We start from the raw sequence: 23,719 nt of genomic DNA, 5'->3' as shown, positions 1-23,719 counted from the left end.
TAGAGTGAAGAGAGAGGTGGCAAAGGCCAAACAGAAAGCTTACGATGAGCTTTATGACAGGTTAGACACAAAGGAAGGAGAGAAGGACTTGTACAGGCTAGCCAGACAGAGAGACAGAGATGGGAAGGACGTGCAACAGATAAGGGCGATTAAGGACAGAGATGGAAAGGTGCTAACAACCCAAGAGAGTGTACAGAAAAGATGGAAGGAGTATTTTGAGGAGCTGATGAACGAGGAAAATGACAGGGAAAGAAGGGAGGAAGATGTGGTTGTTGTGGAGCAGGAAGTAGCAGAGATTGGAAAGGATGAGGTTAGGAAGGCTCTGAAAAGGATGAAGAGCGGAAAGGCCGTTGGTCCTGATGACGTACCTGTGGAGGTATGGAAGTGCTTAGGAGAGACAGCAGTGGAATTTCTAACAAGGTTGTTCAATAGGATTTTAGAGAGTGAGAAGATGCCTGAGGAATGGAGGAGAAGCGTTCTGGTCCCGATCTTTAAGAACAAGGGTGACACGCAGAACTGCAGCAACTATAGAGGAATAAAGTTGATGAGCCACACAATGAAGCTGTGGGAAAGAGTAGTGGAAGCCAGGCTTAGGAAGAAGGTGGAGATTTGTGAGCAGCAGTATGGTTTCATGCCCCGTAAGAGCACCACTGATGCCATTTTTGCTTTGAGAATGTTGATGGAAAAGTACAGAGAAGGTCAGAAGGAGCTGCATTGTGTGTTCGTAGATTTAGAGAAGGCGTATGACAGGGTGCCGAGGGAGGAGCTGTGGTACTGTATGAGGTCGTCTGTAGTGGCAGAGAAGTATGTCAGAGTAGTTCAGGACATGTATGAGAGAAGTATGACGGTGGTGAGATGTGCTGTAGGTCAGACAGAGGAGTTCAAGGTGGAGGTGGGACTACACCAAGGATCAGCTTTGAGTCCTTTTTTTGTTTGCTATGCTGATGGACAGGCTGACAGACGAGGTAAGACAGGAATCTCCCTGGACAATGATGTTTGCGGATGACATTGTAACTTGCAGTGAGAGTAGAGAGCAGGTGGAGGAACAGCTAGAGAGGTGGAGGTTTGCTCTGGAAAGAAGAGGTATGAAGGTCAGTCGTAGTAAGACAGAATACATGTGTCTGAACGAGAGGGATCAAGGTAGAAGCGTTAGGTTACAGGGGACTGAGGTGAAGAAGGTGCAGGAGTTTAAGTACTTGGGGTCAACAGTTCAGTGTGATGGGGATTGTGGAAAAGAGGTGAAGAGGCGAGTGCAGGCAGGTTGGAGCGGTTGGAGGAAAGTGTCAGGAGTGTTGTGTGACAGAAGAGTGCCAGCAAGACTCAAAGGAAAGGTGTACAAGACAGTGGTGAGACCAGCTCTGCTCTATGGGTTAGAGACGGTAGCAGTGAGACAGAGACAAGAGGCTGAGATGGAGGTAGCGGAGATGAAGATGTTGAGGTTCTCCTTAGGAGTGACCAGGTTAGACAGGATAAGGAACGAGTACATCAGAGGGACGGCTCACGTTGCCTGTGTTAGCGACAAAGTCAGAGTAGCCAGACTGAGATGGTTTGGACATGTTCAGAGGAGGGATAGTGGATATATTGGTAGAAGGATGTTGGAGATGGAGCTGCCTGGCCGGAGGGCAAGAGGACGGCCAAAGAGGAGATATATGGATGTCTTAACAGAGGACATGAAGTTGGCTAACGTTAGGGTAGAAGATGTTCATGATAGAGTGAGGTGGAAAAGGATGATTCGCTGTGGCGACCCCTGATGGGAAAAGCCGAAAGAGAAAGAAGAAGTGACGTATAGCTCTTCAGAACAGGGAAGTACCAACCAACTGAAAGTTGATCATAAAAGAGGAATTAATAAAAGCGGTTTTTGCTCGGCCAGAATTATTTGACACCAAGTCTTGCATATATCATAATAGAGCCGTGAAAGAAAAAGTCTGGAGTTAGATCCACAAGATTTGCAACCGACTTTGAGGACATGCGCTAGTATCGGCTAGCGACAGTCTAGTGTGAACGCTGTTTGCCAAAACCGCGTTCGAAAATGCTTGTTTAGCGAGTTCTTGAACACGTGTCACATTGTGTACGTAGCGTCACACTTTGATCTGGATTTATCCGTGCGTCAGTAGTTTGAGAAGTTTCATTGCCAGACATTAGTGGGTTATAGATGCTTACCTTGTATGGTGCGTGGGTATTTCTTGAGTAAAATACACATGTACGTGTTAATTCGACAGCACCAAATCTGGAACACCTGTGCTGGATTTTTGTTGTTGTTTACTTTTGAATTACGACTCCAACCTCCGCTCCAAAGAGCAGCTGCGGAATATCAAAGAGGTCGGTCAAAGGTAGATCTAATGTAGCCTGTTACGAACTTTTCAAAAAGTCCTCATGAAGTTTGCTCTCTGCAGGTGCATGTGGACAATGAAAGATCAAGGACGATCCCCGATGGGATGTACTTTGGAAAAGTTTATTCTGAAATGAGCAGAATGAAAATAAATACAACTTTTCAGGGGGTAGGGGAGGGGGACTTTTGGCGGTCTATCCACCACGGTCATCCAGCACCTTTGGCATTGCTGGGTCAGTGATGGTGGGACTGAATGAGGTGGCGGTGGGAAGGGAGGGATTTACCCTCACTTAATGAGCGGTCACCCCTTTTCCCCCGTTCCTCACCCCATATGACAAGTGGAGACACGCCCCAGTGTAGCGGGAGGGGGGGGTAGTAGAGGCCGAGTGAAATGGGGTCTTTAACACAGGCGGCGTCCTTGAGAGAGGAAGGTTTGACACGAAGAGGGAAGGAGAACAAAACAAACAACAAGATGGGTTTGCTTCAACATCCCTTGTACAAAGTCCTTGTCTTTCCTTAGTTGGTCTTTCAAACAGTGTCGATGTTCTGAACACCGTTGGGCTGTCTGTAGGCAAAGCTACAGCTTCACCAGCACTCCTGCTGCCGGCCTCTTACACAGACATGATGTGCTTGACGAAAGCTGCGGGAGGAGGGTTGAACAATAAGATTCCAGTTTCTACCGAAACAAACTGGAAAAAAAAGATAATGAGCTCGGCGCCTACCCTCATAGTGCACACTGCCGTTCTCGTCCTCCTGGCCGGCCATGAGGGCTTCGATCTCAGGCTCAGTCATCTTCTCTCCTGTGGACGCATGAGGATTGATGTCATGGTTCTCCGTTTTCGCGCGGCGTGCATGCCAAGCAAACTATATTTGGAATTACCCAAAGTGGACAGCACAATCCGCAGCTCAGCGCCCATCACTGTGCCGTTGCCCTCCTTGTCGAAGACGCGCAGACCCTCAACGTAGTCGTCGTAGGTACCCTTGGGAAGAGCGTCAACCTCCTTCAGCATGGGCAGGAAGGCGTCGAAGTTGAGCCTCTTGTTGGCCATGTCTAAAAATTAGGTGACACGCATTTTCTCACTTGGTGAAAATACATCCCACGCCACGCAAGTGGGATTTTAGCCCGAGTGCTCACCGTCGGCGGTTGGGTTGCCCAGGATTTTTGCAACGTCCTTGTTGGTGGGGTTCTGGCCCAGGGCGCGCATGATGTCGGCCACCTGGTTGAAGGCCACCTGGCTGTCACCAACTCTGTCAAAGAGACCAAAAGCCTCCTTGAAGTCTGGCCAGATAGGAAAGAGACAAGAAAGAAAATTGAGTTATAGGGTTGTGGTACAATGGAACGACAGTCCCGACTTGTTTGTTTAGGGATTGCGTTTCTGCCATGTTGTGTAAAGCTGCATTTGGAAAACCAAAGAAGCCAAACGCTTTCACAATTGTTCCCAGATTAACAGGCTTGACAGCTGAATCCAGGCAGATCAGAGGATGACCGGACCGCAACAGACGTCTATGAATCCCGCCAGGAGCTCAAAGTGACCCCTTTGGACAGATTAATGGGTGTCCTCAACAGCAGCAACAGCTGGGGCCTCAGCCCCCCCCCCACACACACACTCTTCTTCATGCCTGCTCATGTTTTCAGTTGCGGCAACATTGAATGAAACTGATACACTACGATGGGATGGGCGAGCTGAGGCCTTATAAAGACATGTTTTGGAGCGCAATAAACCGAAGAATGCTGACTCGTTGTTTATACCAGATGTTGCATTTCGTCAACTGATCGACTGTGTTTTTTATGTGATTTGTTTTGGATGTTTATAGAGGATTTCATCAGAGATGGTTTGGATTTTTCGGTTAAGCCAATGCCGTCAGTCCAGCTTCTTGGACTCTGACCTGAGCATTAACACCTCTAACTTAGAAGACCTTCGTAGTCCAAGAATAGACGACAACTGCACTCGGAGGTGAGAATTTCATCCCCCACCGTTTTGCTTCTTAATTTGGACAATAGCGCGGTTTGTCGGAAAATGTTGAAAGGAACAAGGCATTAATAAATCCGAGCTACGGGGCTTTTCTTTGATCTGCTTGAAGACCTTGGTGATGTCTGGAGGATTTCCTCTTCACTTACCCTCAATCTGGTCCGGTGTGAACTCGGTCTGTCACACGAAAACAGACACACAAAAAACAAACAGAACAAAGAGAAAACGGGTTTAACCAAAGGTCAACTTGGTCTTTTTTGTCAACACAAATGTGGTTCTAAACCATCTCCTCTTAAAAGCCTTCATACTTTTAGCACACATTTCAAGTCCACATCTTAGAATTAGGGTTTTGATAGTATCCAAATTAAAATTGGTCCAAGAAAAGCTCCAGAACACAACATTGTACACACCATGTTGGAGAGCGCGAGCTGGACGAGCGGAAAGAAAGGAGAAGAGAAGCTGAAGTCCCAAGACAGACTGGTCCTGAGCCATGGTCCAAGGCCCCTCTTATTTATTCCTGGCACGTGATGTCACGTATGCAAATGTGGCAGATCAGATGACGCTTTGGAACATCTTTAACTTTCTTAGGGAAAGAGGAGCTGTAGCACACGGAGAAGGCCTTTAGAAGGGGTCGGGGCTATTTTGGGAAAGCCGAGGAACTTTGCAGGGAACCCCTTGCAAATTTTGATGTACTTGGTGCATCTTTGTAAAAGAAAAGAAAAACAAAAAAACTCTCCAACCTGCCGGTTCTTTGTGGTTCTCGCTTTCAGGCGACACCCATGGTGGGGGGAAAAAAATGCAGAAAAGTCAGTCAGATGCTCAGCTGTAAACTTGAGACGGCTTTCCGGGGGAGGGGGGGGGGGTATTTTTAAACGGCGACGCTGCTCCTCCTCTTATGGGTAAATGACAGCAGGGCAAAAAGAGCTCGAAAAGCAAGACTGGAGAGAAGTAACTTTGCCTGGTGGTGAACTTGAGGACAGCAGCTCCCCAAATAATGTCCCATTTTTACAAAACTAAGACATTTTTTTGATCAGTAAAAACGTATCATTCTTTTAATAGGTATCAAAGAAATTCCAAAAAATAAATAAAATTCTTCATAATGAAGCAAAGCTTCTATAGGATTAGCCACATTCGATTGTAATTTTGTTGCATCTTTGATAAAAGAGCTACATTAGAACTGTCCATGGTGCTGATGGCAACCACAATGAAACCCTTGTACTCATGGTGCAAACGTGCAGACTGTATTATTTTCTAAACTTATGGATAAAAGGGTTTTATGGCAGAAGTTTAAAAATATATCCACTTTTTAATTGGAACTTGAACTAATCACTGTCGACTGGTTTCAACATGGCGGCGCCCGTATCAGGAAGCGATGGTGAGGGATTTGGCCTCATTTCACGAGAGCTGGAGGAAAGGCACTCTCTATGGGGGATGTCACACCTCGATTGGTCCATTGCTTTCACAGTCTACGGCCCATGGGCAAGGACGCCCAACCAGTGGCACCGGTGTTCGGCCGCGGAGCCACCATCAATCAGTGTGTGAATATGTGAATGGAACCTTGACCATAAAAGCGCTTTGGGTCTTCTAAGGAAGTATAGCGCTGTAATCATTAAAATGTTTTTGAGCTATTTTAACTTTCCCAGTGATCTTTTAACTATCATTTTGCCGTTTTCCGTCAAAGTAACCGAAATTCACCTCTGAGACCATTGGCGTGGAGCAACTCCGCCCCCCTTCCCTTTGCTGATGAAGTCTCTGTTTACATGGTCTCCTGCTAGCTTACAGCCCCTTAACCCACCCAACCTAATAAAAATGGCCTGGAATCTGATCCCCTTGTTTGCATCCAGAAATGGTTTTAAATCAAACATAAATGCAGAAAGCCTTCACTTCTTCTCAGAACCAACCCCTAGTGGTCAAACAATGAACTGCAAATATTTATTACGTTTGAATAGAAACGTCTGTGTTTTCTTTATTTGTAAACCGGGAACTGAATTGAACTCAAACACAAAGTACTCATGTTGAAGCCATTTTTTTTTTATTGTTAGAAGCAAAATGGTGGCCGTTCTGCTGTCGGACAACCAACGTGTTTACATCAGTCTCCACAAAGGATTTGGGAGACGGAAAAGCCGCTTCTTGACACCGGCATGAGACTGAAAACAGTATTTGTTACAACAATTAGCAAAAGTATGTCTATTTGCAAGAAAGGAATGACTTCTTTTCAGAACCAACCCCTAGTGGTCAAACAATGAACTGCAGTTTAATACACATTTGAAATAGGCATTTTACGTTTTTTTTTTCTTTGTTTTAAATCCAGACTTGCAGTTAATTTTAATACAATTTTCAACATTATGCTTCTCAAAATGTAATGTCTTGGAAAATAGTTTTAGAACAAGTTTAGGGTACACACACAAAAAATGCAGCAGTTCTAATTCAATTCATTCTGTGAGTCGCTTTCATCAGCGTTCTTTAAATAACTCATCAGAATCAGGATCTGACATTTAATCCACTGTTTTACTGTAGTTCCACTTTTAGTTTGTTCTCTTAAAGCCCACTGCAGACAGAAGCGAATATTTTTGCAGGTTTCAACATAATTTTTCAGTTTTTTGAAACTATTTACATCCTACAAACAGACATTTTTCTTCACTAAAATATAGTTATATTCATTCCTTTTTTCCCCTACACCGTGGTCTTCAAATTAATTTTAACCAGTCTCTTAAGTCAATCAATCTGCAATGAAATTCTAACGGTTCATAAATCATTTTTTAACACCACACAAAGCAAAAAAAAAAAGGGGTAAGGAATTAGGAACAGCTTGTTCACAGTAACAAGGGGTTAGTGTCAGACGGTCTAGCATGTCAACAGTTCAGAAACTTCTGTTTGAAATTTGTGCGAGCAGCGTGATCCAAAGTGGCGGTGGTGTCCAAGAGGCCGCTCCCCTGGACAGATGAGCTCTATTTTTACTCGCTCTCCTGCAGGGCGGTGTCCGGTTTCTTCTCTGGTACAGTAAGTATCCTCCTCAAGACCCCAGCTGGTGTATTGTGCCGATTCCTGGTCCTTCGACATGTTTCCTTATTTTAGAGCAGACTGGAATAGTTAAGCCAGCGGTCACAGTAGAGTCAGTGTGAACTAGTTGCTTCTAAAATACAATTTGGTTTCCAATTTCATATTGTTCAAAATACATCACAAAATAAGCTAGATTATCGATGACGTTTTAAAGAAATGAGCCGTTAAGGTCAAAGTTTCCTCTGTGCTGCAGATGTGGCAGCTCTCTGCTGCCCCCCTGAGGCTTTACAGTTGCTTGCTTCTTCATCCAACAAGCAACTTTAGAGTTTTGTTGCTTAAACCAGGGGTCGGCAACCTGCGGCTCCGGAGCCGCGTGTGGCTCTTTCGGCCCATCTCTGTGGTTTGGTAAAATAACTACTAAATTCTAAGCTTTCGTCCATTTTGTATCGCGCATCAAAACCGTAAAACCGCGCATCGGAGTGCATAACGCGTGGAGGGGGCGTGTCTGCGACTGTGAATGCGGACCAGAGACTATTATGGGATGGAAGGCTCTTCTAAAAAGACGGTACACATTGAATGAGAATTGAATCAAAGCCCCCTCATGCAGAACCTCTCCCGGTCTTCTGTCGACCAGCTGTTTTTTTTTGTAAGCAGGTTGGAACCAGGCGAGCTGCTAGTTCCGGGAGCGGCTCGCCTTTGTGGACGACTCATAAAAGTGATTTTAAAAAACTAACAGGCTGACTATTAGGACATTTTCTAAGTAAAGTTCTATGTGAATATCGACCCGCGTCGCCGCCACGACTCCCACCGGCGTGGTATTCCAACATTGTCCCGACCCAGGTAGGACAACGATGGAGAATTCTGAGAAGAAAAACTGGACGTTTCTTGGCACCTGGGCAGATTTGTTTGCTTTCAACGACTTTACCAGTATGAATAATATGTAACGAGGAATTAGAAACAGCAAAGTCACATATGTGGCAGAATAAACACGCAGCTTTTGCCCAAAGAGAAATGTTATTTGCCATCAAAAATCTAATGGAGAAGCAGATGAACTGCTGGTTAATTACGACACATCTGCTGATTTTGTGAGGCCTCTCGGGAAATAGTTTTTCCATCGGGTTCCATCAAATGACAGAGGATACAAAAAAAAGTGAGCATCTCTCCAGGAACTTTAAAAACGATTGAAATGATGGCGTTCACTGGAAACACCGGGTTTTCCAAAAGGGTGTTGCTGTGTCTTCATTTCTGTGGGAAACCGATCCAAATGGCTCGTGAGTGGTAACGGTTGCCGAGCCCCTGGCTTAAACGGTTAACTTGTTTGAGCTTTTCTGCAATTCAATATGAGGTTTACTCTGACAAAGCAGGACATCTAGTTTGTTGCGTAAAAGCGGGAAAAAAACCTAAACAGCACTGAGAACAATAATGTGTGTGAGTTTCATGCGGTGATGGTGGGTTTGGGGTCAGCACTACCTAAGGACACTTTCTACAGCTCAAACCCTGGGAACCTGGCTTTGAAAGGCTGCAGGATGTCAGCCAGGAAGTAGATGGTACCGGCCAATCCTGTAAACGAAAAACAGAATTAAAATTTGACTTCTTTTTTTAATTTTATTTTAGGTATTTGTCATTTATACCATATCAAAAGAAAAAATTTGTCCGCAGGTGTTAAGCTTTTTTTTGGATATAAATCTGAGGAATGAAAGAATTATTTCTAAAAATTGCTTTGACAGATGCTAAAATTAGCACGGGAATAGCAAGAAACGAAAAGGCAAAGGCAATACGGATCGAATAAACTAAAAACACAACCCTCTAAATCTTTGTTGTTTGTTTTCTAACACAAAAACTGTTTTGTATTGGTTTGTGATACAGAAATAACAAAAAATGATTTCGGAAATACAAAGCATCGGTACTAAATGCTAATTTCCTGGTTTCGAAATGTGCGTCTTCGAAGAGTCATCGTTTATTTTCAAATGTCTCGAAACATCAATAAAGTTGTTACCCATTCCTTCAAAAAAAAAAATGTTCAAACTCACAAAAACACCATAACAATTGTAAAAAAAAATGTTTTTAGTTCAAGTTAACAATACAAAGCTCAAAAGGAAGTAAAGAAATCTACACTTGGATGGAAAAGTGTTTTTTTAATTTATGGTTTTAGAAGGAAAACAAGAGTCAAGTTGAAGTCTTTGGTGTCAAAAGGCGCAGATCAAAGGATTTGTTTTATGTTGTCACTTTACTAAAAGTTAGTCTCTATAGGCAGAGACTAACTTAAAATAATTACCAAAAAAAAAAAAGCTCTTTTGATTGGTCAGCTTAACCCCCGTAATGAATGCTATAAACAAATCCGAGGTTACGGGTTTTTAACTTTGTGACATTCTTTCGACTAGCATAACTCTTCGAGCGTTAGCGTCGTTAAAGTGGATTCGGAAGAGCAGAACGGCGGCCTCGGGCTGTTATGCACCGCTGTGCAGCAGTTCACGCAATTGACCTAAATCTGCCAACTATCGCAGAAAAAAAAGCCGCATTTAGCACTTGGCTAACGTCACGTGTTGTATTACGGTGCGTCAGAATCAGCGTATTCATGTTGATCGTGTAAACGACCAAATAACCACAGTATTTCAAACGGCGTTTGTTATTTTGGGTTAAGGAAAGTAATGGTTTACCTTAAAAGGAAACTGCAAAATTGTTCACAACAAAGACGTTGGCCTTAAACATTATTTCGTTTACAAATCATGTATTTTTTCTTAAATCGAAAATTGTAAGAACTCTATAAACAAAGACCAAATAAGAAGTTCAAATTCAGCAGAAGTTTTTTCTTTGTTACCTTCAAAGAGGGAAAAGGGCGTGTCTGGCGTTCGACATCCATGCTTGCCGTAGTTCATGCACCAGTCAGCGAACTGCAAAAAGCTCAAAGTTAGAGTCAACTCTGCAACACAAAAACACGATTCTTCAAGATCCACATCTGTGTGACAAGCAACACAGACATTCTGAACAAGCGCTGCCCCCTGGAGGACACACAGACCGCTACAGCCTGTTGTCCATCAACATTAGAGTCCGTGCAAGTCACATGACCGCCGCCTGCTGAGTTGTTTTAAAAAAAATAAAGCAGGCGAATAGTCCAGCTGTGCCACATCTGTTCCAGCTTCAAGACGCCTCATCCATTTAACCCTTGTGCTATCTTGTGGTGTCATCAGATGGTTTCCCAAAAAAAGGGACCATCAAGGGGCTTTCTGGGAAAACAGTGAGAAACTGGTTTTGGTGGCTTTGGGTTCTAACTCTTACCTAGGCTTTGTCTGAATTCCATCACTACTTATTGCACCCTGTACTCTATTTACCATTTTTTCAAGCTGTCTGAATCTACAATTCCACAATCCAGCGTCCTACAAATGTCCCAGAAGTCTCTGCAAACATGCAGCCTGTATCAATGCTCACTAGACTGGTGAATATAGACCACAGTGCATTGTGTTTTAGCAAAATTATATCTTTTAAATAAATTATCCAAGTTTTCATGATCAGCACACAGTACATTCATCAATACTTTTCATAAAATCTTCACATTTATTCTTTTTTTTTTTTACTTTGACATCTAGATGACGTCATATTTGGCGTTTAAAAATATGTCAAAGAGCGCCTTATTAAGGCATCGCTCCAGTTTGAAAGGGTTAACTACATGGCTGCTGTGTGATCTCACCATGCAGGCCCTAAAAAGGTGTTTGGGGTCCTGGGTTTGTCGGTAGAGGGCGAGGAAGGCGTAGGCGTTGCCCGCCGCCCCGTGACACAGCCCGTAGCCTTTCTTCAGCAAGCCCCATTTCCACACCACCTCCCCACACTGCAGGGCCTCCTCCAGGTACTGAGGCACCCCAAACGCCTGCAACAAGAGGCAATGGCTTTACGCCACCGCCAAGACAGGGCTGGGGCTCCTCCTATTGCGCCTCCTGGTGTTGACCTTGTGTGCCTGCAGCAGCATGTAGATCACTCCTGGGGAACCGTGGCACCAGTGCACTAGCAGGTCCCGCTCGTCCCCGATGCACGGGGGGTAGTTCCCTGAGGGGAGCTTGAGGCGGCACACGTGGTCCACGCTGGGTTTCACCAGGCGGTGCACGTGCTCCACGGCGGGGACGAAGCCGGGCTGTGGGGGACGGTAAAACCGAAGGCTGCATTGAACCACTTCTTCGACAAATACGACAGCAACCCCCCCACACCGAAATACCTGCATGAGGAAGTAATAAATGCCGGCCAGACCGTGCGCAGCCCCCACGTACTGCTCCTGGTACCACTCAAACATAAGGGGGCTCTGGTTCTGAACCCGGAACTTCCTGCTTAGGAGCTCCCCTGATGCGAGGACGGTCTCGCTGATCTGAAAGGGGGGAAAATGACACCTTAAGACCCAAAGGTTCTCCAACTTTCCACCGCTCAGGCCAAGTCTCACCTGCTGGATGAACTGCCCTGGGATCCTGTCTCCCCCGAGCTGCTGGTTGACAAAGACGAGAGAGTAGAGGTAGCCCACCCGCCCGTAAAGCAGCTCGTCCGGCAGGCCGCTGGAGCCATCCACCACCACCTTATGGTACTGCGCGAGCCTGCGGAACAAAACCAAAAAACACACTTCAGCCGACTGACACTGCTTCGGACGGGAGCCTTTCAGACGCCACCAAACCCACCGGCTGATGCAGTCGCTGGCCTCCTGCGCCCTCTGCATGCGGCTGTAAACCACTGCAGCCACAGCCAGTGGCCCCGCATCCCCGCACAGGAAGGTGACATCATGGCGCCGGGTCAAACACTGGAGGCTGCGGCTGACGTAGTCCAGCGCTTTATGGAGGAAGGACTCTTCTTTAAAGACGTCATGGAGGTGCAGGTAGAGCAGAGCGATGCCTGGAAAGGACAGTGTTACAAATAGATAAATCAATAAAATACTCTCGAGTCTCTGTTTGTATTTTAAACATCAAGATGACCTCATTTTATTTAAAAGTAACTCTATAAAACGCACATGTGATTTTTTCTTTTGTTCCTTCAAAGTCCCATTTTCACTCCATTTCTATCCCTTTCAACCATAAAGTCAATGTCTGTGTCAAAGTGGTTGCCATAGAAACAGGGTCTCAGGCCAACTTGGCCCAGTAACTGCTACTGACCACGTCTGGCTCCAACATGGTGACGTCCATGTCGCGAAAAAAACGAGCCGTTTTCTATGGGTGACGTCGCACTCAGTCCAGTTCTCACATACAGTCAATGGAGATAAGACTTTTGTTTATGGGGTAAATGAAAAAGCAAACCAAAAAATATCTGCCAAAACTTTATAAAATAAAGCAACTGTAAAATATAGCCTACACTATATTACCAAAAGTATTCGCCCACCCATCCAAATGATCAGAATCGGGTGTCCTAATTGCTTGGCCTGGCCACAGATGTATAAAAGAAAACACTCCGGCATGCACATTTGTGAAAGAATGGGCCGCTCTCGGGAGCTCAGTGAACTGTGATAGGACGCCGCCTGTGCAACAAATCCAGTACTGAAATGTCCTCGCTCCTAAATCTTCCACTGTTAACTGTCGGCTCTATCATACAGTGGGGCAAAAAAGTATTCAGACAGCCGCCAACAGTGGAAGTTCTCTCACTTAAAAAGATTGGAGAGGCCTGTAAGTTTCATCATAGGTAGACCTCAACCATCAGAGAAAAAAAAAATCCAGAAAGTCACATTGTCTAATTTTTAAAAGAATTTATTTGTGAATTATGGTGGAAAAGAAGTATTTGGTCACTTAAAAACAAGCAAGATTTCTGGCTGGTTATCTACATAAAATACACCCGTCCACAACCTCAAACAGTCACACTCCAAACTCCACTATGGCCAAGACCAAAGAGCTGTCTTAGGACACCAGAAACAAAATTGTTGACCTGCATCTGGCCTGGGAAGACTGAATGTGCAATCGGTAAGCAACTTGGCATGCAGAAGTCAACGGTTGGAGCAATTATTAAGAAATGGAGGATCACAAGACCATTGATGATCTCCCTTCATCTGGGGCTCCCCGCAAGATCTCCCCCCGTGGGGTCAGAATGATCACAAGAACGGTGAGCAAAAATCCCCGAACCACACGGGACTCAAACCCTGCAGTGCCAGACGGTTACACTTGCACATTTACTGCTAAAACAAGTAAATGTACAGTAAACCCTTGTTTTTCGCGGGGTTACGTTCCAAAAAGAACCCGTGATAGGCAAAATCCGTAAAGTAGAAACCTCTATTTTTTTCTCACAATTAATATACAATTAAATACTCTATTAAACATTGAAAAGAAAGAACAGACCATTTTACCGGGTCAAGCATTTGTTTCACAAATAAAAGTACTTTACAAACGTTTTTTTACAACAAATAACTTCTGTACTGTACTGTCAAATAAATATTTTAATCATTGATGTGAACAAAAGGCTTCAAATTGCAGAGATTAGCCCCGCCCACCGCGACCCGAGTAATTGGATTAAACGGGAGAAAATTTAAAATGATTATGAAAAAAATACAAAGTACAGTCAGACAAATAGTGATTCAGGTTTATTCACTGATCTTTAGACTGAGCCGCTGCATCCTGACTCCGCTCAGCAGTGTTTTCTTCTTTTGAAGCCCGCGGTGCAGCTGTGTTTGTTCGGGAGAAGAACATAGTGATTGGCAGTTGTTGTCGCTCTTTTTTCTATGGTTTAAGAGAAACTCGAAATTGCAAGATAATTTGCATGTACGTAATGTAAATTTGGCAAGCTGTTTAACGTACGTGTACATATTAAACTGAAACATTATTGACGCACAGGTAGAGAAGAAGCGGAGTGACTTTTTAGCCAATCAGAATGCAGAACACAATGCACGATGCAAATCTGTGAAGTAGCGAAACCGTGAAAAGTAAACCGCGTTATAGCAAGGGATCACTGTACAGTAAATGTGCAAGTGTAACCGGATCCCTTCTGCGTTGTGTTTAAGGGAGTCAAAAGATGTCGGGACACAACAGCATCTTTGGAGACCACCTCCGTTTATTGCGGATCTCTCCCGCTGGACGATAAAACAGAAAGGGGAGGGGGAAAGCAAGCGCCAAACTCTTAAAGGGAAAACCAGCGAAGAAGAACACATTAACGAGGGGCTCCCAACCCAACACTGAATACAGAGGGGAAAGAAACTTAGGGACGGCCAATATTTATCTTGTCCCGTTACACAGGCCCGTCTAAAGTTAGCTAGAGAGCAGTTGGATAAACCGGAAGAGGATTGGGAGAATGTCCTATGGTCAGATGAAACCAAAATAGAACTTTTAGTAAGAACTCTACTCATCATGTTTGGAGGAGAAAGAATACTAAGCTGCATCCAAAGAACACCGTATCTACTGTAAAGCATGGGGGTGGAAACATCATGCTTTGGGGCTGTTTTTTAGCAAAGAGGTGACTGATTCGTGTAAAGGAAAGAAGGAATGTGGCCATGTATCGTCAGATTATGAGAGAAAACCTCCTTCAATCACTAATATGACACATGGCTGGGTCTTTCAGCATGACAACGATCCCAAACACGCTGTCTGGGTAATGAAGGAGTGGCTTCTTAAGAAGCATTTCAAGATCCTGGTGTGGCCTAGCCAGTCTCCAGATCTTAACCCCATATTGAAAGTCTGTGTTGCCCAGCAACAGCCCCAAAACATCATTGCTCTAGAGGAGATCTGCATGGAGGAATGGGCCAAAATACCAGTAAAAGTTTTTGAAAACCTTGTGATGACTTACAGAAAAGGTTTATTTGCTGTCTTTGCCAACAAATAGGTATATAACTAAGTATTGAGTTTAACTTTTGTTATTGACCAAATTATTATTTTCCACCACAATTTACTAATCAGTTCTTTAAAAAAAAAAATCAGACAATAGGATTTTTTTAGTTTTTTTCTCATAGTTAAGGTATACCTATGATGAAAATTACAGGCCTCTGTCATCTTTTTAAGTGGGACAACTTGCTCAATTGGTGGCTGACTAAATACTTTTTCCCCACTAACATCAGACTAAAGTAAGAAAACTTCCCGGTGAGTGCCCTGTCACCTAATTATAACCGTCAACCTAAAATAAGCTATGTCCTGGGTTGGGTTTTATCAAATATTTTGATAGTTCAGCTTAAAACTATGAATATATTAAAAGCAAACACGTCGCCGTAAATGAGAAATTGTTCTCAATTGACTTAAATAAAAAAGGTTCAACGGCAAACGTGCAGGACTGGCACATTGGAAATGACAGAGGAAAACTGAAAAAAGACATGTAGAACCACAGGTGGTGTAGCTTAGACACAAGCTTTAAGGCCCTTAAAAGGGACCCCAGTGACAAGTAGGCCAACAGGTGGGCTGTGGGCACTATAATGCCTGGTTCCACGAGAGCTGTGGGGGGGACAACGGAATTTGGGAGCAAGACTGTTCCATTTTAGCGGTTGTTCAGTTTTTATAAGCCTAGCAATATGCACACAATTTGGCCTATATTATCTGGTTGTTGCTATAGCAATGGACCTATAATTGGCCCATTTTTCTTACATTTAATTGTAATTCTCTATGATTTTGCTCTTAAAAGTGAACATGACTGTTTCACTTTTGTAGGTTGAGTGGCTCATTTAAGCTGAAATGCAAGACAGATGATATCAATAAAGTTTGTTTAAAAACGACACAGCTGATATCAATAAAGTTTGTTTAAAAACGACACAGCTGAGATCAATAAAGTTTGTTTAAAAACGACACAGCTGATATCAATAAAGTTTGTTTAAAAAACAGATTGTTTTAACTGTAATAATTTATCCCATCGATTAAAAAAACATTAATTATTAATATTAGGAACACAAATGCCATAATTCGTTTTATTCCCTCAGTTTTCAAAGCGATTAACCAAAGAGTGGTCTAATTTAGTTGATGTCCACCATAATCGAACAATAGTTCTCTCACCTGCCCAGCCGGTGTAAACAGTAGCGTCTCCTGGGTCAGCACGCCTCAGCCCGTTCTCCAGGACAGCCAGAAGCTCGCTGATCTTGCTGCTCAGCCGCTGAGCAAACTCCGCCGTGATCTAAAGGCAAGGAAAAGAACTCAAAAGGCACCGAAATGGACACGTTACGATGCTCCACGCGCTCCTTACCCTTCCATGGGAGTCGAAGAAGGCCTGCGCGCACGCGGGGTTCCCGTCATAGTCGTGATAAGGGTTTCTCAAAGCTCTGGCGTCCATTTTGTCGAAATTATATTTCACAGTCTTTTTAGGACTGTGCTTCTTAAAAGGAGGAAGAGGAAACCTAATGTGCAGGGAAAGAAGAAAAGAGGAAAATAAATGACGACGCATTTATTTGAAACAACAAAGCGACACGCCCACACACACAAACAAATACGGCTCGGTAACACTTACTAGTCGCGAAACTTCTTTGCTAAATGAAAAATTGAGGATTTGGAATGAAAAGAAATTTGAAATATACAAAAAAGGCAGGAAAATTAGGTAAAAAGTGGCTACTTGTGTCCATGTGCAGTTAATGCTAGAAGTGGTGCAGCAGATCTGTTGGTCAATCTTCTTCGAGTCTATTTTGCTCCGACGTCACGTGACTCACTTCCGCCATCTGCTGGAGCGGAAGAGGAACAACATTGGAAAAGAAGATCAGATTAAAAAAATGTTAACAAGACACTTGATGAAACAAAACTATGGAAGCGTTTCTGTAGCATAGTTAAAAATAAAAGTCAATAGTTGACTGTTTTTTTTTTTCATTTTCGAAATGAAGCTGCATTCATTGACTCAAAACTAAAATGAAAAAGCAATCCGCCAAACCGCTTTTTCTTCTTCTTCTTCAACACTGCTCATTCTGTCACTTGCCCCCCGGCCAGTCTTGGATGCAGCTAAGGTGCTGTGTGCTCCAGATCTCCTCTCTATATATATCTATACGGAGAGCATCCATCAACGGGATGTCCAGGGTGTCACGTCCTGTCGGGCCACTGAAGGCGTCCAGAAGGTTTTGGATGAAGAGTGCTGTCTCCTCCATTCCTCTTTGGAAACCCTCTGGATCACGTCCGCATCCAGCAGGCAGACCATTTTGTGCTTCCCCTCCAGCTCGGAGCGCTTAGCCTGAGTCAGACGGTGGGCGTCTCCGGAGTCCACCTTGAAGATGCAGTGAGACAGCTGCCTCATGAAGGTGGGATAGAGCTGGTGGCTCTCAGTAGTGACACCTGACTCAAAGCATCGCATCAGGTGCCAGATGTCAAGTCGAACCACCAGGTTCCCCCACTCCTACAAGACAAACGTCAAGAGACCTTAAGGACGGAACTGTGTTCAACATGTCAGCTGTAATGAAAACATGATGAATCTGAGTTTGTACCGAAAACAAGGCAGATGTCCTGCACACGCCGTCTCTACTGCAACAGTAGCGGTCCACATAGATGAGCTGGGGGGGAGGAACCTTGGCAAGTCGATACCGCGTCATATGTCCGGTCGCCATCCTGGACAGAGCCCTCAGAGCAGGTAAGGACGCTCGAAGACCTGACCATGCTCGTTACCAACGTTGGTATTCCAGCCGGCCGAGTCAGAGGCAGCTCCTGCCAGCTCCTTGTCACCTGAACAGAGATGTTTTTTTAAGAACAGACTCAGACTGCTGTTTGAGAATCCCCAGGAGAAAAATATTCCCAAACCTGATTCAAAGAGGTTCATTGTGTCTATAAATTATACTGCATACTTAAATTATTTTTTATCAGACACTGGTTTGTTAGTTTTTTATAAAACGTACCGACATGTTTCGGTGGAATACCTTCCGCCTTCGTCAGGGTCGTCATCAGGTGGTGGTGTGTGACGTCTTTTAAAACAGATGATTGTGACTGAGGTGGAGTCACCGGTCAAACTTTGACAAGTGACTCCATCCCTTGATGTCCGTTTTTTGCTGGAGGATGTTGCTCCAGGTGTGGGAGAGCCCATTTTCGGGGAATCCATTTTTGGGATGGATCCAAAGGTTGACGTGATCCTGGCCTTGTACTCCTCCAGTTGCATCAGGACGTTGTAGCCGTACAGCCTCAGCAGCCAGACGGGTGACGGAAGAGGGGGCAAAGGTGGAGGTGGTGGACACTGCCCTCTCGTGTTGCTCAAGGCCAGGAACCGTTCGCAGACGCCAAGCTAGTGGATCGCTCTCTGCATCCAGGAGTGCTGCTCCCGCAGGGTGTTGTACAGCCGGTTGGCACTGTTGCCCAATGTGTGAGACCTGAGCTGTGCAATCACTCTTTGGTCACAGGACAGCCTGCATCAACATAATCACAAGATGCCAACATGTAGACAAAGTTTCACACACAAACTAAACTAGCTCAATGTTGCCTCTTGCTTGTACGTGAGTACAGCGGGAAACTGACAGCTGTAGAAGGAGCCAGCTGCCTTATGATACCCTGTGACCACCCCCTGACCATCTTCTTACACTGACGGCACTCCAGGTACTCCGTGGCCATGAGGTACCAGCCGTCGATGTCCAGGACCCTCTGGATAGTCCTGTACAGCCCAGCCTTCGTCAGAGACCTGCCACAGAAAAGCTGGGGACATGTTAGCTGAAGACCCCGGACCCTGTGAGGCATCCACAGGAACAGCCGACACGTGGAGAAAAGGTCAGGGGATGCGGGAGGTTGTTTGTAGATTGGGTGGGGTTGGGGAGGGTTCCACCACAGATTCAGCTCAGTGGTGAGCTTAGACCTCCCCGTGCTGTCTCTGGTGAACAACACCCACCCGATCCACTGCTGCTGCTCTGCAGTGGGAGCTGCCCACCAGGACTCAGGCAGCTGCTGAAGAGACAACATGAAGCAGCTTTCCTTTATGACTGCTGTTAGCGCCACAGAGACACAAAAGCTGCAGCATCACCTCAGCATTGCCAGCAGATGAAAGTGGAGGGAGAACAACTGGAGCTGGCTGCTCCTCAATCCCAGCCACAGGGAGAACCGTCTCCATTTGGCCGCTTAGCCCAGCAGATACGCCACCGTCAGGGGAAGGAGGTGGAGCATCAGGAACAAAACCTGTACTTGTGAGGCTGAAACAAAAAACAGATTTTGAATTTAAAAAAAAGAAACAAATCAAATAAGTGACTCAGACGTGCTCAGCTAACTAAAGACGAATTGGTGAAGTTGTAATGCAGAACCCAGAAGAGGTTAATTATATAAAAAGTTCACATTTGGCACTTAATGAAAGATAGATGCTGAAAGCAGAAGAAAGGACTGCAACAGGAGAGAGGGTTGGTGTTGAGCTGCAGATCAAAAGTTCTGCTTATTTTTAAAGTTTCCCTTCATTATTTCTGATTTCTGAATTTGTTTTTTGCTGTTTTTCCTGCATTCACAGAGGAACTAAACTACAGTCACTTCATTGTTTTCTCATTTTTACAGTCACGTTATTTTTTTCTACTATGTATAGTTTGTTTATTTGCTTTATTGTGTTAATTGAAGTTGTTTCCCCGTTTAGATCAGAGTTGAAGAGAAACAGAATTTCAATTTGTATGTGGAAACATTGTAGAGATTGACAATAAAGTTAGTTTGACTATGACTTCACAGAAAATCCTGCTTTTGAACTTTTTACGTTCAGGGTTTAACATTTAACAGGAGTTATTCCATCTCAGTAGCCTTGTGGTTAGAGTGTCCACCCTGTAACTGGAAGGTTGTGGGTTGGAAACCAGGCCGAGTCATAGCAAAGACTTTTAAAACTCAGCACTCAGCATTAATGGGTTGGATTAGGGATTTGAACCACCAACTGGTTCCTTAGCGCGGCTGTGTCTGCCGCCCACATGGTAGCGGGACTTTATCTTATCTTTTTATCTTTAGTTTCCTTCTCTTGTTATGGCGTCAATTGGCCACCAGATGTCACTGTTTCTTGAACTGAAGCCACAAAGTTTCCTTTTGTTGTCACTCACTAGTTCTCTAGTAAAGCAGCATTAATGGGATTCAAAGTCATAAGAACATTTGTAAAACTTACTATTTAATAAGTATTTTTATGGAAAATTCAACATAAAGCAATGATTTCTAAAGTAATAAACCTTTTTTTCAGTATGTATTTTCTAAAGAGGGCGTGGTCTTAACCAATGATGCCTGTGATTTTTATGCTCATGATTTCTTTCCCGCCTCACACAGTTGAGCCTCCAAAGTGACAGTGAAATGAATTCATGATTCAAAAGTTTTTTATGAAACACAAAGATGGAAAAAATTCTTGAAAGTCTCATTCATTTTGAGGTTTTTATAAATATTTGTGTGAAGTTTGTTTTAGTCTTCAGCTGCTTCAAAAACACACAGAAGTCCAAAAACTGAAATGTTCATTTAGTGCAGCAAAGTATTTACAGAAACAAACTTTTCATCCTCTCAACAACGCTCACGTGTGAGGAAGAGGAGAACTCTTCAGCTCTCTTTCTCTCTGGCTGAACAAGCTTTGTGCATGGTTGGGGCATTTGATGCCGGCTGTGGAGCAGCGTCCCAACTGGGGAAGTGCTTCCATCAGAGGCTGGACCCTCTCGGGCCGGACTCCTCCGTTCTGAGGCAGCAGCGTGTCTGAGCTCACAGAGCCGTTTCAAAGATGACCAGGTGACGTCTCTGCGTGTCCGTTAGCCGGCGCGGTGGGACGTTGGCTGCTGTTGAAAGCCTGCAGGAGGAAAGGCCCGGTTTGGTTCTGCCAGAACTTTGCTGGATCCTCTGAGGTGTCTCCTGTGGAACTGACCTGTATGGCTGCTTCATGTAAAGCTGCAGCTTCCTGTTTGCCCGTCTGCTGAACCATCTTGAAGAAGATGCTGTCTGGATCCTGCAGCAGCACCAAGGGTTCTGCAAAGGCCCGGATCCGATCCAGAACCTGCAACAGACACCAGCATCCAACTGAATAATAACATTCTTTTTTTTGAAGGCTTCAGTCTTTTATTTCTCTCAATAAACTTCTTTGTATTAAATATTTTATTTCTGCTCAAATGAACCAATAAAAGTATGAAATAAAGGTTGAAACATCTTCACTGATGAACCTTTTCCTGCTTTTCTGGATCAGAGAAGCAGGAAGGAAAAACTGACAAGCAGGAGAGCTGGCGCAGACATGAGGGCTCAGTGGAAAACAACCAGACCATCAAAGCTAAAGGTTTAGGGTTCAAATCCCTCTGAAGCTCTTTGTAAATGATCTAATAGTTTTTCCACAATGTGGAACGTCTTCACCTCATAAGAACAACAAGCTGCTGATCTAGTCTAGGTAAAATAGCACAGAGGTAAAGAGCAGGTTACTGAAGAGTAGATGAAATAAAGGTTGAAACATCTTCACTGATGAACTTTTTTCCTGCTTTTCTGGAACAGAGAAGCAAGAAGGAGAAACTGATGAAGATCTTTAGAATTTCAATCCAGTTTGGTGAAGAGGAGGATGTTGATCTAATGATTGTCTCCATCAGACCTTCATCTTCCTCACATCATCCTCACCTGCAGCAAACATCTGATGACATTTCTGGTTTGTTTTGTGTCTTCATGGTGGATCAGAGAGCTTCAGTCAGTGGTTGGGATTTGAACCTGCGCTCTGCTGCAGGGACACACGCTGCTGTTCAGCCACTAAGATGACTGGTGGATGATGTTCATGTCTGAGTTTCCTCCCTTCATCTCAACGATGATCTGTCACTGTGATGCTGACAGAGTGGCTCAGTGGAAACACGTCTGACCCTAAAGTGTGAGGGTTCAAATCTCGCCAAGTATATTTGTTAATAAACTTAATATTGTTTTTCAGAGTGTAGAACATCTTCACTTCAAATAAGAGACGAGCAGCTGATCTGCTGCAGACGGAACAGCTCAGTGGTAATGACTTGATCCTTGGAGCAGAAGACTGAGGGTTCAATTCCCACTGAACATCTTTCTAAATAAAATAACAGTTTTTTCAGAGTCTGGAACATCTTCACCTCATAAGAACAACAAGCTGCTGTCCTAGTCTAGGTAGAATAGCACAGTGGCAGAGAGCAGGTTATTAACTAGTTAATGAGTGCAGGTTCAATTCTCTCTTTGTGACAGAGGCAGTAACTTACCTCTGTTGTGACAAGAAAGATTAAAAACAAACAGGAAGTGCAGAAAGGATGAATAGAGAAGTTAGGTGGACATAGTGCAGGAAGAACAGTTGAAGAGGTCAGTGTAGGAAGTGGTGGGTGGAGATTGGCCACAAAACAGAGGTCAGTAAGAGGAAGAAGTGTAAAGTGGCCAGTCTCCATTGTAGAAGGGGAGAGCTGGAAGAGGAGGACAATAGGGGAAAAGAATCAGGAAAATGTTAGAAGCAAGGAGAATTGATAAAAAGGATTCATATTCCATTTTCCCCAAAGTAATAAGGTTTATTTAAACAGCACTTTTATATTTGAGGTTATTCAAAATTCCTACGAAAACTTCTTTCTCCCTCCCCTAGAGGAGCTGGCCACCTTTTCTTTCTTTTGTTGGGTCTACTTGGTGACCAGCCCCCTTTTCCTTCCTCCACCTTTCCCTGACCTTCATCCTATCTATTCTGCTCTTCACCATCCTCCATCCTTTTCTAGCATCTGCTGCTTTCTCCCATTTTCTTGACCTTTGGCTAACTACACTAACTGGAATTTGTCTTCAATCCAATAGAGGTAAGTTACTGCCTCTGTCACAAAGTGGGATCTGAAACCTGCACTGTCCACCCCCTTCATAACCTCGACTCTACCACTGTGCTATACTGCCTAGACTTGAACAGAAGCTCGTCGTCCTTATGAGGTGAAGACGTTCTACACTCTGAAAAAAACTCTCAGCTGTGATTTACAAATACATCTGGTGGGATTTGAACCCTCACTCATGTGCTTGTAGTAGCAAGTCATTAGCACTGAGCTGTTCTACTCATGTCAGATCAGCAGCTCGTCTGTCATTTAAGGTGAAGATGTTGCACACGCTGAAAAAACTTAATTTGTACAATCTTTTTTGGATTTGAACCTTCAACCTCCTGCTGATGAGTTCAAGTCAGAACCACTAAGCTATTTTGTCTGCGTCAGCATCGCAGGCCGTGTCTGATTTAAGGTGAAGATGATCTATACGCTGAAAAAACTGTTTATTTGTTAGATACTTTGTGGGATTTGAACCATCCATCCTTCATTTACAGTTCAGCCGCTCAACCACTGAGCCATTCAGTCTGCATCAGCTCTGCAGATCATCGTCCTAAAGAGGCGAAGATGTTCCACATGGTAATTTATTTAGTAAAATGCTTAACAGGGTTTGAAAAAAACAAAGTCGTAAAATGATGTAGAAAAAGTAAAAGAAAAAAAAAACAGTACTAGAAGAAAGTTGTAAAATTGTTTGAAAAAAGTCAAAATTTTCCTAGAAAAAAGTTGTAAGTTTGTGATTTAAAAGTCATGATTAAACAAGGGGGAAAAAAGCTTTTGCTAAAACAAAGTGGGCATCTCATAGAAATAAGTTTATTCATTTACAAATAAAAGGAAAGCAGATTCTGGACATTAGTAACAATATGTCCA

At 44.0% G+C, this 23,719-nt stretch overlaps 2 protein-coding genes across 4 annotated transcripts; both read right to left on the bottom strand.

The window, feature by feature from the left end:
- Positions 1-2,431: 2,431 nt before the first annotated feature.
- LOC101165624 (myosin light chain 3, skeletal muscle isoform) lies at positions 2,432-4,830 on the bottom strand. Its single transcript, XM_011483902.3, has 6 exons — positions 4,710-4,830; positions 4,449-4,476; positions 3,465-3,608; positions 3,210-3,380; positions 3,052-3,129; positions 2,432-2,969 (listed from the first exon to the last, which is right to left on the bottom strand). Exons 1-6 carry the CDS (start codon positions 4,710-4,712, stop codon positions 2,941-2,943), a joined length of 453 nt encoding a protein of 150 aa, XP_011482204.3. The 5' UTR covers positions 4,713-4,830; the 3' UTR covers positions 2,432-2,940.
- A 1,479-nt stretch (positions 4,831-6,309) lies between these two features.
- On the bottom strand, positions 6,310-16,840 carry lancl1 (LanC like 1). 3 transcript variants are annotated; one of them, XM_011483898.2, is made up of 11 exons: positions 16,660-16,840; positions 16,399-16,549; positions 16,212-16,329; positions 11,952-12,162; positions 11,723-11,870; positions 11,504-11,650; positions 11,240-11,422; positions 10,985-11,161; positions 10,118-10,190; positions 8,770-8,859; positions 6,310-7,380 (listed from the first exon to the last, which is right to left on the bottom strand). In XM_011483898.2, the coding sequence occupies exons 2-10, from the start codon at positions 16,483-16,485 to the stop codon at positions 8,783-8,785; spliced, it is 1,221 nt and encodes a 406-aa protein (XP_011482200.1). In that variant the 5' UTR covers positions 16,486-16,549; positions 16,660-16,840; the 3' UTR covers positions 6,310-7,380; positions 8,770-8,782. The 3 variants fall into 3 exon arrangements, with proteins under 3 accessions (XP_011482200.1, XP_011482191.1, XP_004066586.1); XM_011483889.2 differs by having other exon boundaries at positions 6,310-7,364; XM_004066538.3 differs by having other exon boundaries at positions 6,310-8,859.
- Positions 16,841-23,719: the final 6,879 nt, after the last annotated feature.

This window comes from Oryzias latipes, chromosome 2 (genome assembly GCF_002234675.1).
Source record: "Oryzias latipes chromosome 2, ASM223467v1".
Lineage (NCBI taxonomy): Eukaryota > Metazoa > Chordata > Actinopteri > Beloniformes > Adrianichthyidae > Oryzias > Oryzias latipes.
The sequence above is the reverse complement of the archived record's forward strand: the minus strand, read 5'-3'. Positions and strand labels throughout refer to the sequence as shown.